Source organism: Macadamia integrifolia, chromosome 1, assembly GCF_013358625.1.
Source record: "Macadamia integrifolia cultivar HAES 741 chromosome 1, SCU_Mint_v3, whole genome shotgun sequence".
Taxonomy (NCBI): domain Eukaryota; kingdom Viridiplantae; phylum Streptophyta; class Magnoliopsida; order Proteales; family Proteaceae; genus Macadamia; species Macadamia integrifolia.
Window position 1 is genome coordinate 20,035,829 of NC_056557.1, and position 20,910 is coordinate 20,056,738.

The 20,910-nt window shown below is 35.2% G+C and overlaps 1 protein-coding gene and 2 long non-coding RNA genes across 3 annotated transcripts; 2 read left to right on the forward strand and 1 right to left on the reverse strand.

The window, feature by feature from the left end:
• Nucleotides 1–6,759: 6,759 nt before the first annotated feature.
• On the forward strand, nt 6,760–7,932 carry LOC122081298. Its single transcript, XR_006141062.1, has 2 exons — nt 6,760–7,417; nt 7,541–7,932. It is a non-coding gene; the product is annotated as an uncharacterized LOC122081298 (long non-coding RNA).
• A 2,273-nt stretch (nt 7,933–10,205) lies between these two features.
• On the forward strand, nt 10,206–12,725 carry LOC122081286 (L-type lectin-domain containing receptor kinase IX.1-like). Its single transcript, XM_042648331.1, has one exon. It carries the CDS (start codon nt 10,524–10,526, stop codon nt 12,600–12,602), a length of 2,079 nt encoding a protein of 692 aa, XP_042504265.1. The 5' UTR covers nt 10,206–10,523; the 3' UTR covers nt 12,603–12,725.
• Nucleotides 12,726–12,902: 177 nt separating this feature from the next.
• LOC122081292 lies at nt 12,903–16,307 on the reverse strand. Its single transcript, XR_006141060.1, has 2 exons — nt 14,865–16,307; nt 12,903–13,175 (listed from the first exon to the last, which is right to left on the reverse strand). It is a non-coding gene; the product is annotated as an uncharacterized LOC122081292 (long non-coding RNA).
• Between the last annotated feature and the right edge of the window lie 4,603 nt (nt 16,308–20,910).

Genomic DNA, 20,910 nt, shown 5'->3' on the forward strand with positions numbered 1-20,910 from the left:
TTCTGAAAGTCCCAGTTTAAATCATAAGCTAAAAAAAGAGGAGACTAGGTCCAGAAAATTGTGGTTCTTGTAGCCGCCGCATGCTTTGCAAGTTTATCCACCACAATTGTTTATTTCTCTGTAGCAGTGAGATATTCTCCATTCTATGTTGTCCAAATAGTTCATGAAGTGCCACCATTTTTGCTTAAAGCACTAAGGGATCTCTTGGTTCCTTATTCCATTGACAACAGCCATAGAGTCACTCTCAATCCACATTGTCGAGAGCCATTTGGATCCCTATAAAAAATACTAAGAATTCTTCCATTTAGTTTGTCCCAACACTTTCATAATGAGCAAAGCAGCCAAGAGGGGATCTCACATCATTCCATAGAATACCACCCACACCTGATCAGCATCCCGGGTTACCAAGTGAACATCCATCAATGTTTAGCTTGTAGTAACCTAGAGGACGGAAAGTCCCAAAAATCTCCAAAATTGTTTTCGCAAGGGGTTTCATAATACTATGCCTATGTATAGTACTATATTGTGCATAATGCAATTCCTTTTACGAAGGTCTTGGAATTCTGAATGATTAGATAGAGAAGCCTTGGTTATGTTCGGAGTTTAGTCCCATATTGGTTATTAATTAGCCTACCGCCCCCATATATATGTACGGGTGTCTCTCTACCTACCACTTTGAATTGGTGAGATGGAAGCTTTACATGGTTTTAGAATACGTTTCTATGGTATATCCCCCCCTCCCACCCCNTGGGGGTATTTTGGGGTTTTTGAAAAAATTGTAATACACTTAATGTTTCCTCACTCATGGCCAAGGTATGGTTGATAGAATCTAAAACTTACAGGGGAGGGGGTGTAATATCAAACTTCGTAGGGGAGGGTTTTGTAATACTTGAAACAAACAGGGGAGGGGAGTGTAATTTTCTCTAAAAATAAACTTCATTCATATTATCTGGTCTACATCATATCGTCAAGGAAAGGAAACAAAAAAAAAAAAAAACATTTGTTATCTTATTTGGTCCGCATCATATTGTTAGGGACAAAAAAAATTTAATTACAAGACTGGGTAAAATCTTATTCGGAGCTTTGTAGATTAAACTGCATCAATTTGTTATCAAAGTAAGTTTCGATTATTGAGAAGTTTCAATTCTTGAGCACTACAACGAGAGGTAGAAGATGAGTTGAAGAAGCTTGATCATTACATTTAGAAGATGACCTTTTCAAAGTCGAACAAATTCTTACCCTTATAACCTATACTGGATTCTTTATTTTGCAATAAAATTTTCTTTTTATTTTCAAGATTATTTTACATTTTTATTTGAGTTGTACCATTACACTTGCAATTTAATGTTTGAGTTTCTCTTATTAGATTTGAAACCTCCTATTTTAAGAAGGGGACAGAGCATGGACGAGCCCGTATTGACTTGGATTGAATGGTTTTGCTAGTTTTTCCCACTTCTGTTTTTCTTTAATATATATATATATATATATATACTAGTAAATACACACGTGCAAATGCACGTGTAGCGAAATATTTTTCCTAAAGTGTGTGGCATAACATTGATAATTAGTATGTGTATTTATGTGGATGAGAGAAATATAGAATTAAATTGAAATTTAATATCTAGCTAAGCATTTAAACCTTTTTATTTATAACATAAAATTTTAAAAGCATCTTAAATCTGGGATCCAAATATGAACAAAAGATAATGATTGTTTAAGGATAATGAGTAAATAACATTGCTCAATATTTCTCTATTTTTATTTTTTTTATTTTTTTGTCTTCGTACTCTTCGACATCTATGATCCTTTTTGTATCGACATTTCTTTCTTTAATGGTATCCGCAACAATTTGTCTTGTTATTCGACTTTCATCATTTCTTGCATCCATTTTGAAGTAGAAACAATATTGTTTGGATAGACATGAATGTATAATCTGTGAGTACTGCAACACATAAAAAAAGAAGAGTTATAGGATTTACTATATTTTTGCATTTAACATATTTTGTATGTGTATTTTTTTACCTTTTCTGGTGATCTTGCATATTCACTTGCTGAACATCCTGTAATTGTTTCAAGATTCTCAAAGATTGTAACAATTATTGTATCAGTTGAATCTGTCACCTTGAATCTTCCCATATACCTATCAATAAATAATAGTAATTAGTTTATATTTTTCTAAATAAAATTTGATGTTTATTAAGTAAATGGTCTAAGCTTCTTACTTTTGTGTATATTTTGTATCATCAGTGTTCACATCTTGCACTATCTCCCTTTAATTGTACCTTTTTGTTACATGCTTTGCAAGCATTGTACCATGGTATCTCATTTTCCAAATTTATGATTCTTCCTTCAATTGAATAATATTTATTCTGCAAATTTGTAGAGATTAGATGTGTACAAATTATATTGAAATTATATATTTTTTTAATTTAAATAAATTAAAGAATTATATTCACTTACCAGGATAGTTTTGTATTGCCTTTCCGTTAAATCTTTCATTACAACATGTTCATATTTTTTGAATTTCTCTTCTTTTGACATGTTGAGTATTTTTTTCTCTTGTCCATCTTTTGATTTGAACCAACAAAATAATATAAATACGTTAAATATATAAAATAATTAAACAATATGTATAATTATTTGATTAATTCTAATATTTACCATTGCTTTAAATCTTCTGCTTCTGGAATCGTTGGATTTATTTCAATTGATGTAAATCCTGTTGTACCAAGTGAGCCACCTATCAATTATAGAATGTAGTTAGATTATTGAAATCATTCGTTAATTTTTATAATTAGGATTATATGTATATTACCTTGGTACTCTACTTGAGAAACTACTGAAAAAGCAATTATAGGATTTTGTGATACAATGTCCAGCAATTTGCTCCCTTCATTTGTTGCATAATTTTCCCATAATGTCAGCAATATCGGGGTACTCCTATTAATCATTACAATTGAGTAATATAATTAGTAAATATGTTAGATATTACTATACAATGATTAACATTGTGAAAAACTTACTCTTTGTCCATTATTTTTATTTCTCTTTTATTTTTTTTGACATTAAATATTGTTGTTATGGTGAATGCATTTTGAACTTGTACAAGTATTCCAATAACATCTGCATTAAATCAATAAGAAGAATTGATGTTAAATTTTTTTATTAATAGATAATTATCAATAACAACTTATATTTTATAAAAAATAATCTAAATACATACCTAATAATTCATTCCTTTTGCATGTGTCAGCATTCCATTTCAATTTATTGAGCTTAGTAAAATTATACTTTGATTTTTCTACATCTAAGCAATCTTCAACTTCTTCAATTTTTGAATTGGCATTGAGAGTTAGTTCATGTTCTTTGTTGACATTTTTAAAATTTGGATTCACTTTTTTTACGATTGCATCAGAAATAAAATAAGTTTTTCCAGCATTCAATGTATCACATAAGTTATCAACAATATCATTGAAAAATATTGCTTGTATTTTTGTTTCCTGCAAAAATATAGAACAATGAATATTAAATTGAAATTAGAAGTATAAATAATTAAAAAAGAATTAGAAGTATACATTAATTAAATAATTATTTGAAAGTACCTCATCATCCAATAAAGTTATTTTTTGAAACTTTCCAGGTCCTTTTGCATTTTTGTATTCCTTGATTTCACTTTTGTTCAGTACCAAAACCTTTATTTTCCAATCATTTTCGTATGACGTTAATTGATTTATATGGATAATATTTGTCATCCTTCCTATATAAAATGATTGATTAGTTGAATACACAATGTTCATTATGGATAGTGGAATCAATGATATTAGAAAGCATAGAATTCATAATTTATAACATTATAGAAACTGAATATAATGCTATCAATATTCTACCAAAAATCAACTAAATCAATGCATAGAATCATAAGAACTAACACTGGTGATATGATAAAAAGTATACGATAAATGCACAGAATCATAAGATCCATTGGACCTTGTGCGGGTGAACCAAGAGCTTGAGAACAGTGGGACTCACCCATTGCCTCTTTGGCATCTTGTTTTATTTTTTATTACGTGAATGGTTTAAACAATGTAATCGTACAATTTAATTTTGCATTCCCAACTACATTCTCTAATGTCATCGACAATGGTGGTTCCTTGTGGACAATGTCCTAAACTTCGTCCGTATTAGGTTCGGAATTTTTTCTTGCTTTGTAAAATTTGAAACTATTTTGTTCATTAATATAATTTGCATTACAGTAACTGTTCTTCCCTTCTCTTTTCTGGTACTTAGATGAATGCCTCCACTGCTTCAGTGCTTCAGTTGGATACGATAGTGATCAAGAATCGGAATCGATTCTCAACCAATCCCAATAATCTAATGATAGCGATCAAGAATCAGAATTGATTCTCAATCAATCCCGATCAATCGAGATGTATGGATCGACCCAATAGTGAGATTATGAATTATGCTCCCTTGCACATATGGAAAAGGTTAAAGTTCGCTCAGTTGATTAGAGGATACACTAACACCCTCCCCCTCTCTCTCCCTCTCTCGTGAATGACCTCTCTAGTTTTATGTACAAAATTATTTATCGCTATTCATTGGTGTACTATCGTATGCCATTTTCTCATACATCTCTTTTTTTTTCATTTTTTTGTGAGCTTAGAGAACATATCTCCATTTCAAATTTTATACACTTTTCTGGTAGATGTATCTATCTCTCTTCTGTCTTTAAAATGATTCTCCCTCAAAATGATACCTTATCCCATGTCCCCATTGGTATCGCTGGTTAACTTACCGCATGGGGGTGGTGTGTCTATCCCTCCTAATTCTTAAATTCATAAGAGTGAAATCCAGTTTGAGACTGTCATTGTGATAAAAAGGCGAAATAGGGATGGAATCGGTCAGTGCCGACTGGATCGGAATCAGTCGATCCCAGAAATCCCTAGAATTAGCCCTGAGGTCTGAAATTTCAACGAATTCTAGGTTCTGGTCCATGATTCCGCCTAGTAGACCACCGATTCCTAGCTGAATCGTCTCCAATTCCCGATTCTTGAAACCTTCGTAGTTCGTTCCACCTTTAATCAGAGTCGGCGGATTCAACCATCTGATTCCTCAGCGAGTGGAAACACAAGTCCCCATTCCCAACAAAGGGTTCAGCGCTATGGTTTAGACCTTCAAAGGTAACCTTTAATCCTTTGATACCCCACCAATGATTCCATTTCAACTTTCAAACTACAGGGATTTGAACTTTGAACAGAGACTTCAAAAATTGAGCTACTCGTTCTTTCCCACTTTACATTAATCAAAAGAAACTATCCATGATTCCATGTCTCTTGATATTCCCTATTCTGCTTATCAAAACAAAAAAAAAGATATTCCCTTTTATTTTTCTTTTTTGCTCTCTGTGATTCTTTTTCTTTCATCTCCCCTCCTCCTGAAGAAAAATATAAGGAGCCCTGGTAATGGTAGGTATGATTCTATTGTGTATCAAGATTCAAGGACTATATTGGATTTCCATTTTTTTAGAATAATCTTATCATTACTAAGTCCTAAGCCCATATTCTATATGGTCCAGTCAGAATCCCCAATTCTTCAATCAAAAATAGGAATTGGTTGATCAAATTTGTTTTCCCAATATGTGTTCTGGACATATTGAAATTGCACTGAATATTCTGTATATTTTTCAGAACAATGTGAAATCTATATAAAAAGAAGTGCAGAGATAGAACAAACAAAGAGAAAATTAACAGAAAGCTATTTCAGAACCTAAAATCTGAGTGATGCAAAATCAGTTGAAAGTATGACAAACATAATATGATTCCTAGAAATTACATTTTTATCCGCAACAATATAATTTGCTATGAATTATAGGAACTTCTACCCGAATCAATCCATAGCATTAATACAAATTAAAATTTAAAAAATGAATAACTCATATAATTTGCTCTACAACCTGTATAGAGCCTGAAAAGATGAGTTAAACTTTTAAATTTTATTAAACTTTAAAGCGAAAGAAGACAAAGAGATATTGTAAAGAACCTGTGTAGCATGTAGAGGCTGAATTGATTTCTTTCTACCTCTCAAGAGGAGCTGCCGGAGATGTTTCTACACAAAATAGCTTGAAACCCATATGAAAGCCTAAGACTTGATTCCTTGAACTAAAATAATTTAGATTGAAAAATAATTTAATTGGCAACGCAAAAACCCTCCTAACCACGGCTCTCCTATCTCAACATGTACAAAGTGGTTGTAATCTTTCCGAAATCATCATTGAAGGATGTAATTGGGCCTTTTGGAAAGAGAAGGAGTTTGAGAAAAAGAAGGAGGGTAGAGAAAAATCATTGGAATATAAAAAATAGAAGGGTACCAATAATATTTAATTTATAAAAGAATATAAAATAAAACAAAAGGGGAGAGATCTTGCGTGGGAGAGTTTGGGAGAGAGAAGGAAATCAACTCTCTCTTTGACTCTAATTATTGGAAAGAGAAGGAGTTGAGAGAAAGAAGGAGAGTAGAGAAAAATTGGGAGAGTTTGGGAGAGAGAAGGAAATCAACTCTCTCTTTGACTCTAATTATTCTCTTTGACTCTAATTATTGGAAAGAGAAGGAGTTTGAGAGAAAGAAGGAGAGTAAGTATGGAATATAAAAAATATAAAATTATACTAATAGTATGATATTGGAATATAAAAAATAGAAGAAAACAAAGGGGTAAAGTAGTCCAGTGAAAGATTTGCCACTTCGTGCTTTTATATAATAGTATGATATACACACACAACAACAAATGACATCCAAAACCTTATCCCAACTAAAAAATTATATATAAATTATATATATATATATATATCTTGTGCTTTTTTTTTTCTTCGTAAACATATTATTCTAATATTTTTGTACATAGCTTTTACACCTTTGACTACTTCTTGGATTTTATTTTATATATTGATCTTGTATTATACCTTCTTGTTGTGTTGTGTTGTGTCGTGCTCTTTTCAATTTATGTTTGTTTTTCTTTTGTTATCTTTGCTCGAATCCACGTAGCAACCCCATTTAGTCGGGATAAGGTGTTATTGTATTTATCTTATATTATGGGAAAGGTTCTCCAAACCGCTTGGTTGGCTTATGTGTATCTTTTTTTCTCTCACATGAAATGATCTCGCTACCCTCCAATATAGGATACCAATTTACCAGTCTTATTAGTGCACTTCTCTATTACACTTGCTTGTTGAACATTCTTCCCTTGTATTATTTATGGAGAAAAGTTCTTTAATCAACGGCGAACTAGAGATGAGAAAGCAAAAGTATAATACAACTCCCCTATTGGACCATGGATTTAGGGGACGGTATCATATCGATATTGGCATTGGATCGGATCAGATCAGCGAGTATCGGTTGGTTTTACCTTTGCTTTTTTTAAAAGGTACAATTTTTTTGCTGTTTTACCCCGTAAATGATCCGGGTAATTCAATTCAAATCGATCAGAAATTAGGTATTAATCTCAGCTGATATCGATACAATACTAATATTTGAAACCATGTATTAGACACAGGGTCCGTATTACTTATTTGGGAGCATAGGGCGAAGGGGACCACACTTATTTGGAAGATGATGGAGAGTCAATCACGCCAACTCCCTTGGATTAATTCCAGACACATTAGTTTGCTGCGGCCACTACGCTAGAAGCTTGCAAGCTAGTACCATTGTCATGACTTGGTAGTAGTTTGATGAGGTCAATCTCTTTTACTTTTGATACTTGTTGGATGTTGACTGATTCAAAGTCAAATGGGTGGGTTTGCTAAGGACAATTAGGAAAGGAGCTTGTTTTCTTTATTTTGTCATCAAGATAAGTTAATTTTGTAAAGGGCCATGTTTGCTTGATTATAAAATTATGATATTTTATATGAAATTTTACTCCTTCAATGTTTGTTTTTGTCATCTGTTATCTTTTACATTAATGGCTCCGTTTGTTTCATATCTACTTTCACATGTAAAACATTTATTTAAAAAATATTTATATGTCAAATTTTTTTTTTCAATGTTTGTTTTTAAGGAGTAGAATATGATGTAAAATACACCTTTGCGAGACTATCCAATTCTTATGTAAAACAAGGGGGGAGGGGGAATGTTCCGTGGTCACACCGTCCCTGCACCAACACAGGATCTAATAAAGGAACCACATAAGTATTGAAGGGGGTGGGGTTTTGGAGTTTCACAATGGTAGGGGCATTATATTACCACTCTCTATGTCTATGTGCAGGAGCTGCATGATGTAGAAAATTTAATGAGGGAAGATTAACAGTTAAAACTATGAAAAAATTTTGTTAGAGAAAAAAAAGCATTTTTCATATTTTTTTTAAGGGAGAGGGATAGGTATGTCGCTGATATCAAGTATGCTAGTGGATAGCACCAATAAGAACACATGATGGAGTATCATTCAGGAAGGATAAGAGGGTCATTTCAAAAAAAGGGAAGAGAGAGATAGACACAAGGGGTGCTAGCATACTTGATATTGGCGGCATACCCAACTTTTTCCTTTTTTTTAACTACTATATGCCAAAATAAGCAAAGTCTATTGGCAGTAGACCTCATGAATTGACCATTTGCAAAAATTGGGACATCCTACTCCAATTTTACTCGTATGGTTCACTCTTTTGACTCGGTGTTTTAAGCAGCTAAAATTTTGATTTTTCCAGTCAGTATAGCTTATCAAAATGGCCTATTTGAGGAACTTTTGCTCTTTTTAAAATCTCCACAAAGTGAAATACTTTTTATACTATACGGGAATAGAAAATTTTTGACATAGATAACAAGGCCATCAAATTTGAATGCCAAATGAGCATCTTGAAATATACTCATCATCTCTTACAAACAATCATTAGAAAAATGGTATGATTGAGACTAGACCCGCTCACATTATTGGAAAGAAAATGATTATTATTATGTGATTTTTGAACATTTATGGTAAGAAAAGCACACATTTGCAATTGCACGCCGCAAGCATAAATTGAAATGCCACACCTCTTGTTGATTTGCAACAGCGAAATTGACTCTGGCCTCAGCGAAAGGGGATTATATTAGAGACAGAAGGTATGGTTGGAAGGGGTTGAATTTCTTCATTGTTGTCATGTAGGTGAAGCATGACGAGCACTAATGCATACACTGATCATATATGTGAAACATCCTAGGCAACCAAGGGATCATTAAAGATGCTGAAAATTTTATGAGGAAAGATTTTATAGATAAATTATACATAAATTTTGGTAGAGTGATATCCGGAAAAAAAAAATAAAAAATGTGTGAACCCCTGCACCACCACCTATAATATTCTTCTCTATGACAATATACGGAAATAAAAAATAAGTGGTCAAAAATTCAGTTTTAAATTTTACGGCGAAATAATTTTTCAACTATTTTACACTAAAACAAGCAGAGCTTATACGTCAAAACAAACAACAAAAAATCAATTTTCCTTCTCTACCATTTCACATGAAAAAAAATAAGAAGCCGAAGAAAAAAAATTGTTTTGTAATTCACCCCTTTTTGGAGTGACATGATAAGCTCTTTGAGAGAAAAAAATCAAATTTGTTTGAGTTTAAATCAAATTTGAGATACCCATCCGTGGGTTGTCATATAAATAGGACGAATTGGGGATTGTGTGGATAGGCGTACGGTCTTAGGTTCGATTCCCCATGAGTGCATCTGTGATTTCAGTGGAGACCGTGACGATAGATTGCTGCGCTAGTCTCCCTAAAGATTAGTCGAGGCGCGCATAAATTTGACTGGACACCTTGGTTAACACCAAAAAAAAAAAAAAAAAATCAAATTTGAGACTTTAAAATGGAAGGGAGATAAGAAGATTATAGTCTTAGCTGTAGTGATAATGGATCTCATTGATTAACAACTATTCGCCAAATATTTGGGGTCCACTTCCAATTTTACTCATGTGGACCACTTTTTTTCTTCTTTTTCTTCATTGGTCCAAAGACCACTCGTTATTTTGGTCTATAAAGACAAAATTTCAGCCAAAATTGAGTTTTTCAACCATAGCTTATCAGAAGACTATTTGCTCTTTTGAGAAGGGGAAAAAAAAAAACTTTTAAATCTGAAACAAAGGAAAATATGTGCAGCAGAAATTTACTAAACAGAAAGTTGGTGTAGACAAACAAATCATTTATCATTAAAAAAAAAAAAAAAAAAAAAGGTCGTATAAGTTGAGAACTGCCATTCACACTGGGGAAGAAAACTTTGAAAACTAATTATTTGATTCAGTCTTTGGTGGGTGTTGAAACATTCATGGAGGTGCCCCCTTCCCAAGTTGAACCTGCTCTGATTTGATCAGCTAGGTTAGAGATTTTTTTGAAATTCCCATCTATTTGTGACGCATTGACCAATCAAAACACAATTTACGTTTCCTCATGTAACAAATATAATATACCCATTTGTCCCAAATTAATAAAAACCAAAACCTCATCTCCTAGTCCTATAGCTCGAACACGAGAATTTCTTCTCATCATCAGCCTCTCAACATGAATCTTCTCTGCCTTGCTCTCCTTCAAATCTCCATTTTCAGCTTCTTCAGATTAAGCCACTCTGCAAATTCTACTTCCTTCAATTTCTCGAGTTTCCAATCAAACACAGCAGAAATCAACTTCGAGGGCGATGCACATATATCCGGCAGCATCATTCAACTCTCCAAAACAAACCAATCCAATATTTCACATTTTGGTCGAGCAACATATGCACAACCAGTTCAGATATATGATTCAACCACAGGTACGTTAGCAGATTTCACCCATCACTGCACCTTCCTCATAAATGGTTCCCCCACTATCAATGGCTTTGCTGCCTTCTTTGCTCCCAACGGTTCTACTGCTCCTCCAAATTCAACAGGTGGGTACCTTGGCCTAGTTAATAATAGTGCCACTGACTCTGGTTTTAAATTCATTGCCATGGAGTATGATACTTTTCAGAATCAGTGGGACCCAAGCAACGCTCATATAGCTATGAACATAGACTCCATCCAGTCGGATCAAATAGTTAACTGGAATACAACCATGACCAATAAACTGGGTAATGCTTGGCTTACCTATAATGCAAGTATTATGCGTTTGAGTCTCTATGTGACTTATGTCTCAAATCCTGTTTTTAATGGAGAGACTACTCTTACTAAGACTATTAATCTGAAGGATTATTTATCAGAATGGGTTACAATTGGGTTTTCAGCTGGTACAAACACAACCAATGAGACACAAACCATTCACTCTTGGGAGTTCTACTCCAGCTTCAACACTCCATCCACAACAAATTCATCCAATAAGGTGGGAATGGTGGTAGGAATTGTTGTTGGTTCAGTTGTCTTGATTAGTGGGTTGAGTCTATCTGGTTATTGGTTTGTGTATAGGAAGGGGAAAAGAGGGAAAGAAGAAAGTGATGTGGTCTTTGAGTTGGCCATGGAGGAAGAATTTGAGAAAGGAGCAGGGCCTAGGAGGTTTTCTTATCATGAATTAGTGAAGGCAACAGAAAACTTCAATGTCACAAGGAAGCTAGGGGAGGGAGGTTTTGGAGGTGTTTATAAAGGCTTTTTGAGTGATTTGAATATGGAAGTGGCTGTTAAGAGAGTCTCCAAAGGGTCTAGACAAGGTGTGAAGGAGTATGTATCCGAGATAAAGGTCATTAGCCGATTAAGACACAGGAATCTGGTTCAACTCGTTGGGTGGTGCCATGAACAAGGAGAACTGTTACTTGTTTACGAGTACATGGAGAATGGAAGCCTTGATTTTCATATCTTCCGCGGAACAAAAATGGCGTTACCTTGGGAAATTAGGTACAAGATTGCTCATGGCTTGGCTTCTGCATTGCTTTATCTCCATGAAGAAGGGGAACAATGTGTTGTTCACCGCGATATCAAATCGAGTAATGTGATGTTGGACTCAAGCTTCAATGCCAAGCTTGGAGATTTTGGGCTAGCCAGGCTAGTGGATCATCAGTTGGGGTCACAAACAACAGTAATTGCAGGTACCATGGGTTACATGGCGCCAGAGTGTGTCACCACAGGCAAGGCTAGTAAAGAATCAGATGTTTATAGCTTTGGAGTTGTTGCTTTGGAAATTGCTTGTGGGAGAAGGGCTGTGGAACACAGAGAGGAATCAAGTAAGGTAGCCCTTGTAGCTTGGGTTTGGGAGCTTTATGGCAGTGGAAGGCTTCTTGAAGCGGTAGATCCAGCGCTGAAAATGGAATATGATGAGAAACAAATTGAGAGATTGATGGTTGTTGGATTATGGTGTGCTCACCTTGACCACATTTTACGCCCGTCGATAAAGCAAGCGATTAATGTTCTAAATTTCGAAGCTCCGATGCCTAATCTTCCTTCAAAGATCACTCTGCCTTCATACATTTCACCTTTGATGAACAAATTCATTCCATTCTCTCATGTATCATCCAATGATACTACTACTGATGCCGCTGCTGCAAGAGACCAAACCCAGTATTCGAGTAGTACCGGCACCACTACTGATTCATCCGTGCCAACCATGTCTTCTTTTGCTGATTCTTCCTCCGGATCCTCTGCATCTCTCCTGTATGGTATTAAAAAAGCCAACATATAATGTGTAACTAATTAGGACAGTAATTATGCTTTCATTTATGTTTGAGATTAAGTAATCTATTGTACTTCCCTTTCTCATTTGTATTAATTTCCTTCAATATTAAGGTACCAATGTTTTCCCTGATTGTATTCTATCCCAGTTATTATTAGCTCCGGTTTGTCTCAGACTCCCAATTGAGCCTCTGTGGGTACAATCAACAAAGTTCAAATCAGACTTGTATAACAGAAAAGTCAAATTTCTATATATATTAGCAAACTTGCGCATACAAATGCATGTGTAGGCATTTGTTAGCTGATAAGAGAAAATGTAAAGAACAAAAATTAACTGCACTTCAATTATACGATTCAATGTTTTCATTTATATTAAATAACAATATTGATGTGCAAAATGAATATATTTACCTATGTTAATATCTACAAGAAGTTACACGGGTAACACTTGATCCTTCGCTTTTGCTCTCATGGGTGCATGCTCGATCAATAGCTTTTGCTAACTTGCATAATCTACTCCTTGGCTAAAATGCCATATTTTCCAGCTAAATGAACTGTCTTCAAAGCATGTGCATTAACCTTACTTCACATACAAAACATGGATAGTCATAACCTCAGCACTAAGAATAAATTATAGCAATCAAAGAGGGAAAAAAATACATATATATATAATGTCAAACCATTGCCATCAGCCATGCTGATTCACAAATCATACACAACATAGAGCAACTTTACTTCACCCCACAAGAAATCTTAAGGCACATTTCCAATATTTATTTTATGGGGAAGTGTTTCCTGTGGGGGAGTGCGGTTCCTGCGCGTGCACAAAGGGCCAATGGGAGCACTCGGGGAAGCATCCACAGAGGCATCATTTTCCATTTCATGGGAGCAGACCGGTCATTTCGTTCCCCCACCCCCCCAATGTGTCTGGGTGCAAGGGCCACATCCCCCCACAAAAACCATTTTCCCTTAATTTATTTTGTTTATCTTTGATCAACAGTGAGACTAACTCCAAGAGGGTAGCTAGGTTGGCAAGGGACCTTCACCTTAGGAAGCGTGTGGTACTAAGTTTGACTCCTCTTACCTCCTTGGGGCCACTCGCACGGGGTTGTCTAGTGCTCTTCACTGCTTTCAATGAAAGTTGAATGATTCTAATTCAACCCTACTATGACTCGGTTCATGTGGTTGTGGGGTCAGTATGGGCCCACGGACAAGTCAGGTGAAAGGCCTAGATATCTATCGTTAGCAAAAAAAAATAGTGAGACTGCACTTCAAGTGAATTCACATTTCGAACAACCCTAATAAATTTTATAAGTGACAAATAGAACTCAAACCTGTGTCCCAAAAAAGAAAAAAAAATATTAGGTCGAAGTGTGAAGAAATACTCATAATGATTCCTTGTGCTCCTCTGTAGTATGAGCCTGTTAATGTTCTGAACTACTCCTACTCCAACAAAGACAAGGTTATGTCCAAACTGGTTGATGATTCTTAATAAGTACACTCACCCAACTTGAAAGTAATCTTTACAGTATCTTACTAATGGATTTTCATTTTGATTGTTTTATGATGACAAATTTACCATGTTTGGGAACCTTAGGATTCTTTTACTACTAAGTATATTATAGAGTTACCATGTTTAGGAACTGTGTATTGAGTGTTTTTTTTTTCCTCCTCGAATCAGAGAGAGAGATTCTTGTAGAAATATCATATTAAAGATAGGGGTGGGTGGGTCGGCCGGGTGGCCATGGGTATCTTTACCCATCTAGCTGGACGGGGAGGGAAAAGGGTAGAAGTCCATCCTCCTCAATTACCTGTCAAGGCCATATACCCATAACCCATCCCACCTAATCTACCCATACTCTTCAACTAAAAGGGTTAAAAGAGCATTGTTAAAGCTTCACCCACTTTATCCATTAACATCCATCCGCAGGAAAGGGATTTTTAAAGGCAAGGGTAAGGGAAAATGGGTTAAGATATAGAAAGCAACCCCCCCCCCCTCCTCCCCCCAAATCCCTTTAGAGAATGAATTTTACAAAGGAAATGTTGCTGTAAAACTTCTCATGTTTAGCTGATCCAATATAATAATAGCTCTACAATACTTCAAAATTAGCCAAGTATCACAATATTTGTTAATTGCATTTACTTGTTTTGCACATATAGCTGTTACAGGTGGCCACTTCAAACAATTCCTATATTTGAGATATCAAAAGGTTTCTATTTTCCTAACCACAAATATATTATGCTAAAAACCAAATCTGTCTGGCATACATACCCTCATTCCAGTCATGCAGAATTATTATTGTTGTGGCTTCGACATCCACAACACCACCCTTTTTGAGCTAAACCCTCACAGTGGCCACCTTTTGCATGAAGTCATCAACAGAATCAAAGCTTGGAAGCTTGTACAGTGTTATCAATAGCAGGGCATAGCCCGAGAATCTCTTTTCTCTGCAACATCCATAGAGAAGCAAAGTTAAAAGAGAATTTTCCTTTTTCTTTTTTTTTTCCCAGGGAAGGTTGTGGGGTTGGTAATACAGGCAAGAACATTTCTAAACATACCATATATTATATCCTCATCATTCTCATCTTGTAGGAATGCATTATATATAATACATGATTATGCACAATCAACCTAGGTCAAAATGGCAGTCCTATAGGTATCATATTAACACATGGTTAGAAACTGAAGCAGATTAATATGCCAAAGCTACTGCTGAGCCAAACGGTCACCCAGGTACCAACACCCAAGATCGCACAGAAAAATCCGCTTTTTGGGGTCATAAAAAACTAATGCCAGAGCAAAACCAACAACCATTTCTTCTGCTACACTTCTTTTGAAAACACTGGGTAGTGGAGGACTGTAAAAGACAGGTAGTAGAGGGTATAGATTATTGACAATGGGAAGAACCCAAAAAGTTTAAAAGGATTCCTTTTGTGTCTGCTAGATAGGCTTTCTCTGTTCTCAGATAAGAGAAGGCCACCAAGCACTATAATTTTCTGCTGTCCATGGAGCTTCAGTCGTCATTTTATGATTTGAGAGAGTGATTGTGAAGGAAATGCTAGACCAGGGCACTTTGAAGGAAACATGATTTCAGTTAGATATTCATTTTTCTAACCAACCCACCTTCTCTATCATAGATGCGGCTACATCTCTCACCCCAAGGCCCACATCAAATTTTCTCGATCTTCTTCTTTATATCTGACGGTCTGATTGCCTTATGCCACATATCCTCATGGTTAAAATTTTACTTTTATCAAATCTGTTCAGGGGACTTCATGAATATCTTGCTTTGACTGATAAGTAGTAAAATAAATTAGCTTCACTGAACTCATTTCAGCCATCAAAACTTGTTGGACCTTAGGATTTTAGCCCCCTCCTAATTTTCGTCACTTTCACCATGGAAATAAAACACCCTTCGCAATCATAGCAGACCTCCAGTTGCATTGAAAAACAATGTTAACAATAATATGACCAAATGGAAAAAGTACCAAACATATTTCAAAGATGGTAGATTGATGAGACTAACAAAAACTAATAGTAACCACTCAATGTGATAAATCTAATTCATGTCATGAAAAACAACATACTTCCAATTTGAAGACCCATGTTGAACAAGAAATGAAGAAAATGTAGAAACGCAACCCTAAAACGATGCAGAAGATAATGAAAAAAACAAAACAAACAATGCACACGGATTTTACGAGGTTCGGCAAGGTTGCCTACGTCCCCGGTGAGATGAGATCCTGCTTCACTATCAATGGAGAATAGGGTTACAGCGCTCGTCCTCAGACCTCTCAGTATTGCTTGCATTACAGATAAAGAAACCCTCGCTACAAATATATAGCGGAAAAACCTTAATCCGGATCAAATTACAATTGCCACTCTAATCCGGATTAAACTACAATTGCCCTCAAATAAAAAATTCGAGCGGGGGGCTGCGCCCCCCTACACCCGCTGCTGTGCAGGGGGGCCTCCTGCCCCCTTGCAACCCCCACGGCCCGCTAACCGGCTAGCGGGACCGCCGTCCTGGCTGTCTAGGTGCTGCACCAGTACTCCCTGGATTAAACTGCGACGGAATACAAGACATCATACACCAACAGAAAAAGATCAACATCACTCACATAGGTTCGCAAGACACAAATAGATTGACATCATAATAAAGTACCTTGTGATCAAGAAACAATTTTGGCAAATAGCAGAGATTCTCCCCGTGGACCTGCTTCTAAAAAATGTAGGAGGAAACTTCTACAGAGGGCCCACATGACTGGCTCAGTGTCTAACATGCCATATGGCACTCGTTGAGTGGGAGGACCTTTTCAAGGTTAGCCGGACATGTAAGCTACATGTGCTGTCCTGTGTCCAGTACTAATTTCACAAACGTAAAATACACACAAAAGGCTTTAGTTAAGTCTAAAAAGTGACAACAATTTTAAGTTAGGGCAGGTGAAGATGATGAGCTCTTCTGTGAACCTTTTCAAACATGTACCGATTCTCACAACTATCGGGATGCAGGGGTTTCAAAGCTGCCCTTTATTGAGCTTCCTGCTCCATCCGTCAATAAGGTCGCACCATCAATTCTCACCATTCATTGTTGGCCTGTGTGCATCCCCACTAAGATGAGGAATACGTTTAAGGCTCTAGTCCTTGTGGCGACATTACTAAAGAAAAAAGTAACGGGAGAAGAAAGGGGGAGAAGGGGGAATGGAGGTAAGGTGGGGGAGAAATAGAGAAGGAAGACGCAAGAGATGTAGGAAGAAAAAAAGGTAGACACAAATAAAGATAGAGAGAAAGTTCAACCAAGTATCAAGGAAACAACGATCTAACATCAAACTTTGAATTAAAATCCCTTTTGAGTTAATCCTAATATTCTACCCATGGATAATGGAACACTGATCAGGTGTTTATTGTTGCTTTTATAGGCTCTTGAACCTTTTAAGACCCTTTATTTCACATTGTTTATGTAAAGCTGAAAAATCAACACTTCCTCATCAATAGAACAAAATCCAATGCAAATAACTCATTAGGCTATTTTTCATCTAATGTCATTAAAGTGTAGAGTTTAGGTGATTCCGAAGGAAGCTACAACATCAGAATCCTGATTTTCCTCATCTTCTCCGTGACTTGCAGTCAAAATTGAAGAAAGAAGATCATGTAACCTAAATTTCCTGAGATAAAGTTGTCCTATGTCAAAATCCTACAGAAAATCAAAAGTTTATTATAAAAAAAGTGAGTCAAATAAAATCATTTCAACTATACAAACACATACACAGTGATTCCACCTTAATGCCAAAAGAACTGGGGTATGGGGAGGAAGAAGTACGCAAAAGGAGGGAAATCACATAAACAAAGCAAATAGATTATTGCAGCAGTTACTAACTTGATATCGACAGGTCATCAGACGGAACCAAAGACGATGATGTTGATTTTTCTCCTTTCCGAGACCCCATTCGGATTACATGCTATTGAGAATCCAATGACATCGAACCATGAGGGTTAAAGGGGGGGGGGGCATCAACAATAAACTTACTGCTGGCTCTGTTTTGTTGGAGCTGTATTTGCCAGATGCAAAGCTCCAAGGGCATAGGATGTGAACAATGCTGCTGGGTTCATTACATAGAAAGGAAATAAAATTTTGGATGTCTGGCCTAACAAAGGGACACCAGAAGAGTAAAAAAATAGGAAAATTGATAAACTTAAAATTTAAAAAAATCTTTTCATTTTTGTCAGCAATTTAAGATTTCATTTAGCAATTCAACAATCCCCAACAGGAACCTGAGAAACACATCAAAGGACAGCAAAAATGTCAGTACTCTACTTCATTAAATGGAGTGAGGTTTCTGCCCAACCAATTCCAAATAACCAGATAAAGTTTTCTTCCACTACTAGAATGATTAAAAATGAGACACAACAGGAAGAAACAGTCATGATCATGAGTCAAAAGAGAAGATCAAACATTTTGAAAAGCTTGAAGTCTAATGACACTTACTTCTTCGGGTGGAAGATAAGAATGTTGCCGATACTCTTCGTTTCTCTCACCCCTAACTGCAGCAAAACATATTGCACAAAACATAACACACCCATCAAGACAAAAGTCAAGGAAGACAATTTTATTAAGGAAATGGGAAACCAACTTCCCTCATAATAATTTAATAAATATGTATTGAAATCGAAGTGTCAACTATGTCTATTACACATATAAGCCATAAGAAGAGCAGTGCTAAAAATGGATTCAGAAGGGTATGAAAACCCAACTTGTTGCATAATGGGGTTGAGATCTGAGCGAAATAACCCCTAAATCTAGTTGCAGAATCCATGAACAAAAGAGAAAAAATGAAAAGTGGAAAACACTGGGAATGGGAAGATAAAGATGAAGAAAATGGGATTCAAACAGTGTCACAGCAAAGTAAATCCCAACGATTAGTCAATAAATGAATAGATAAGAAAATATATAGATAAAAAAAAAAATTAAAATCTAGAAAATATACATAAATCAATCATTCAATAACAACTTTATTTTTTTAATTTTAACAACCAAACATAACCTTAGATAAAATCTCACCCATATCATCACACGACACACGAAAACCAAAGAAAAGTAGAGAAGGCACTCACAGATTGCGAGAGAGAGTGAAACCTAATAATCGATTGATGCCCTTGGGCAACCCCCCCCCCCCCTCATGGCCTCTTGCTAGTGCAGGGCCATGCAACCAGATACATGAGCATGTAAAATTTTACGATTGAATTTTTTTTTTTTTAAATGTTTGTTTCTAAAATGTAAAATACCATTGCATAAATATCCAATGCTTATGTAAAATAATTATATAGAATGTCCAATAAAACTAAATTTGAATTATGCAGTCTCTATCATCGGATTATAAGAACCATATATGGGCATTGCCACAGAGAATCCACATATACATAGACCATATGGGATCCACTCAAGCAAACCCTCTAGATGTTGAAATTTTAACAAGTACAGTTAAGTTCTGCATAAAATTTGATAGAGCAAAATTGAGAAAATGTGTAGTTCTTCGTAAAATTTGTCTTCATAATTTTTATTTTTATTTTTAACAAGGAGTTTGAAACTCATTTTATGAAAAAAAAAACTTTTTCTAACTATTTTATGCTGAAATAAGCAAAGTCTATACGTTAAGACATATAACAGAAAATCCTAATTTATAAGATAAATTTTATTTCCTATCATTTTGTATGGAAACAAACTTAGCTAGAAGAAAGAACATGTTTTGTAATTCTCTCCCTTTTCAAGCCACATGAAGCGCAATAGCTCGATGAACCGCGTTGGATTGTTAGTGGACTTTATGAATTAATCATGTGTTAAATTTGGGATATTCTACTCCACTTCTATTCATATGATCCACTATTTTAACTTAGTCTTTAACCGATTGAAATTTTCAGCCAAAGTTGACGTTTTCAACCGAAAGCTTATAAGAATGGTATGACTGAGAATATTATTTTATTTTTAATCAAAATCTCCACATGGGAAATATATGCCCAACTGAAATTTTTTATACACAAAAAAAATTTTGATGTAAATAATAAGTCCACCAAATTTAAACATCATATGAACTACGTCATGGAGTATGCTCATGTATAATAAATAAAAAAAAAAAAGGCTAACCGTCCTTTTAAAACAATCATTTAAAACAAATGTTGTAGTTGAAACTCGGCCCGTTCACACTATTGGAAAGAAAATGATTATTACTACGTGAGTTCAGATATTTATGGCATGAAAAGCACACATTAGTAATTGCATGCCACAAGCACAAATATTGGAGTAACCAAGGGTCGATAGAGGTCGAGTTTCTATATTGTGGTCTTGTGTATGTTATCCATCCAAGGCAACCAAGGACTCTTTCAAGAGGCCGAAATTTTTATGCTAGAAGATTTTACGGATAAATTATTTATAAATTTTACTTGAGTGAAATAAAAAAAAAAATGTGTGATTCTCTTCTCAAGATTCTTTCCTATGAAAATATCACAAATTTTAAAAACAAGCAATGGAAAATTCAGATTTTCGGTGAAATCTTATTTTTCAACTATTTTACGCTGAAACAAGCCAAGCTTATACATCAAAACAAACAATAAAAAATCTTAATTCATCGGAATTTTTTTCTCTTTTGTCATTTCACATGAAAAAAATGGAACCGAAAGGAAAAAAAATGTGTTTTGTAATTCAACCCCTTTTCAAGCCAAATGTTAGGCTCTAATAATGGACCTCATTTACTAACAACCATTTGCCAAATTCCAATTTTACTCAAGTGGACCACTTCTTATTTTGGTCTATTAAAAAGGGCTG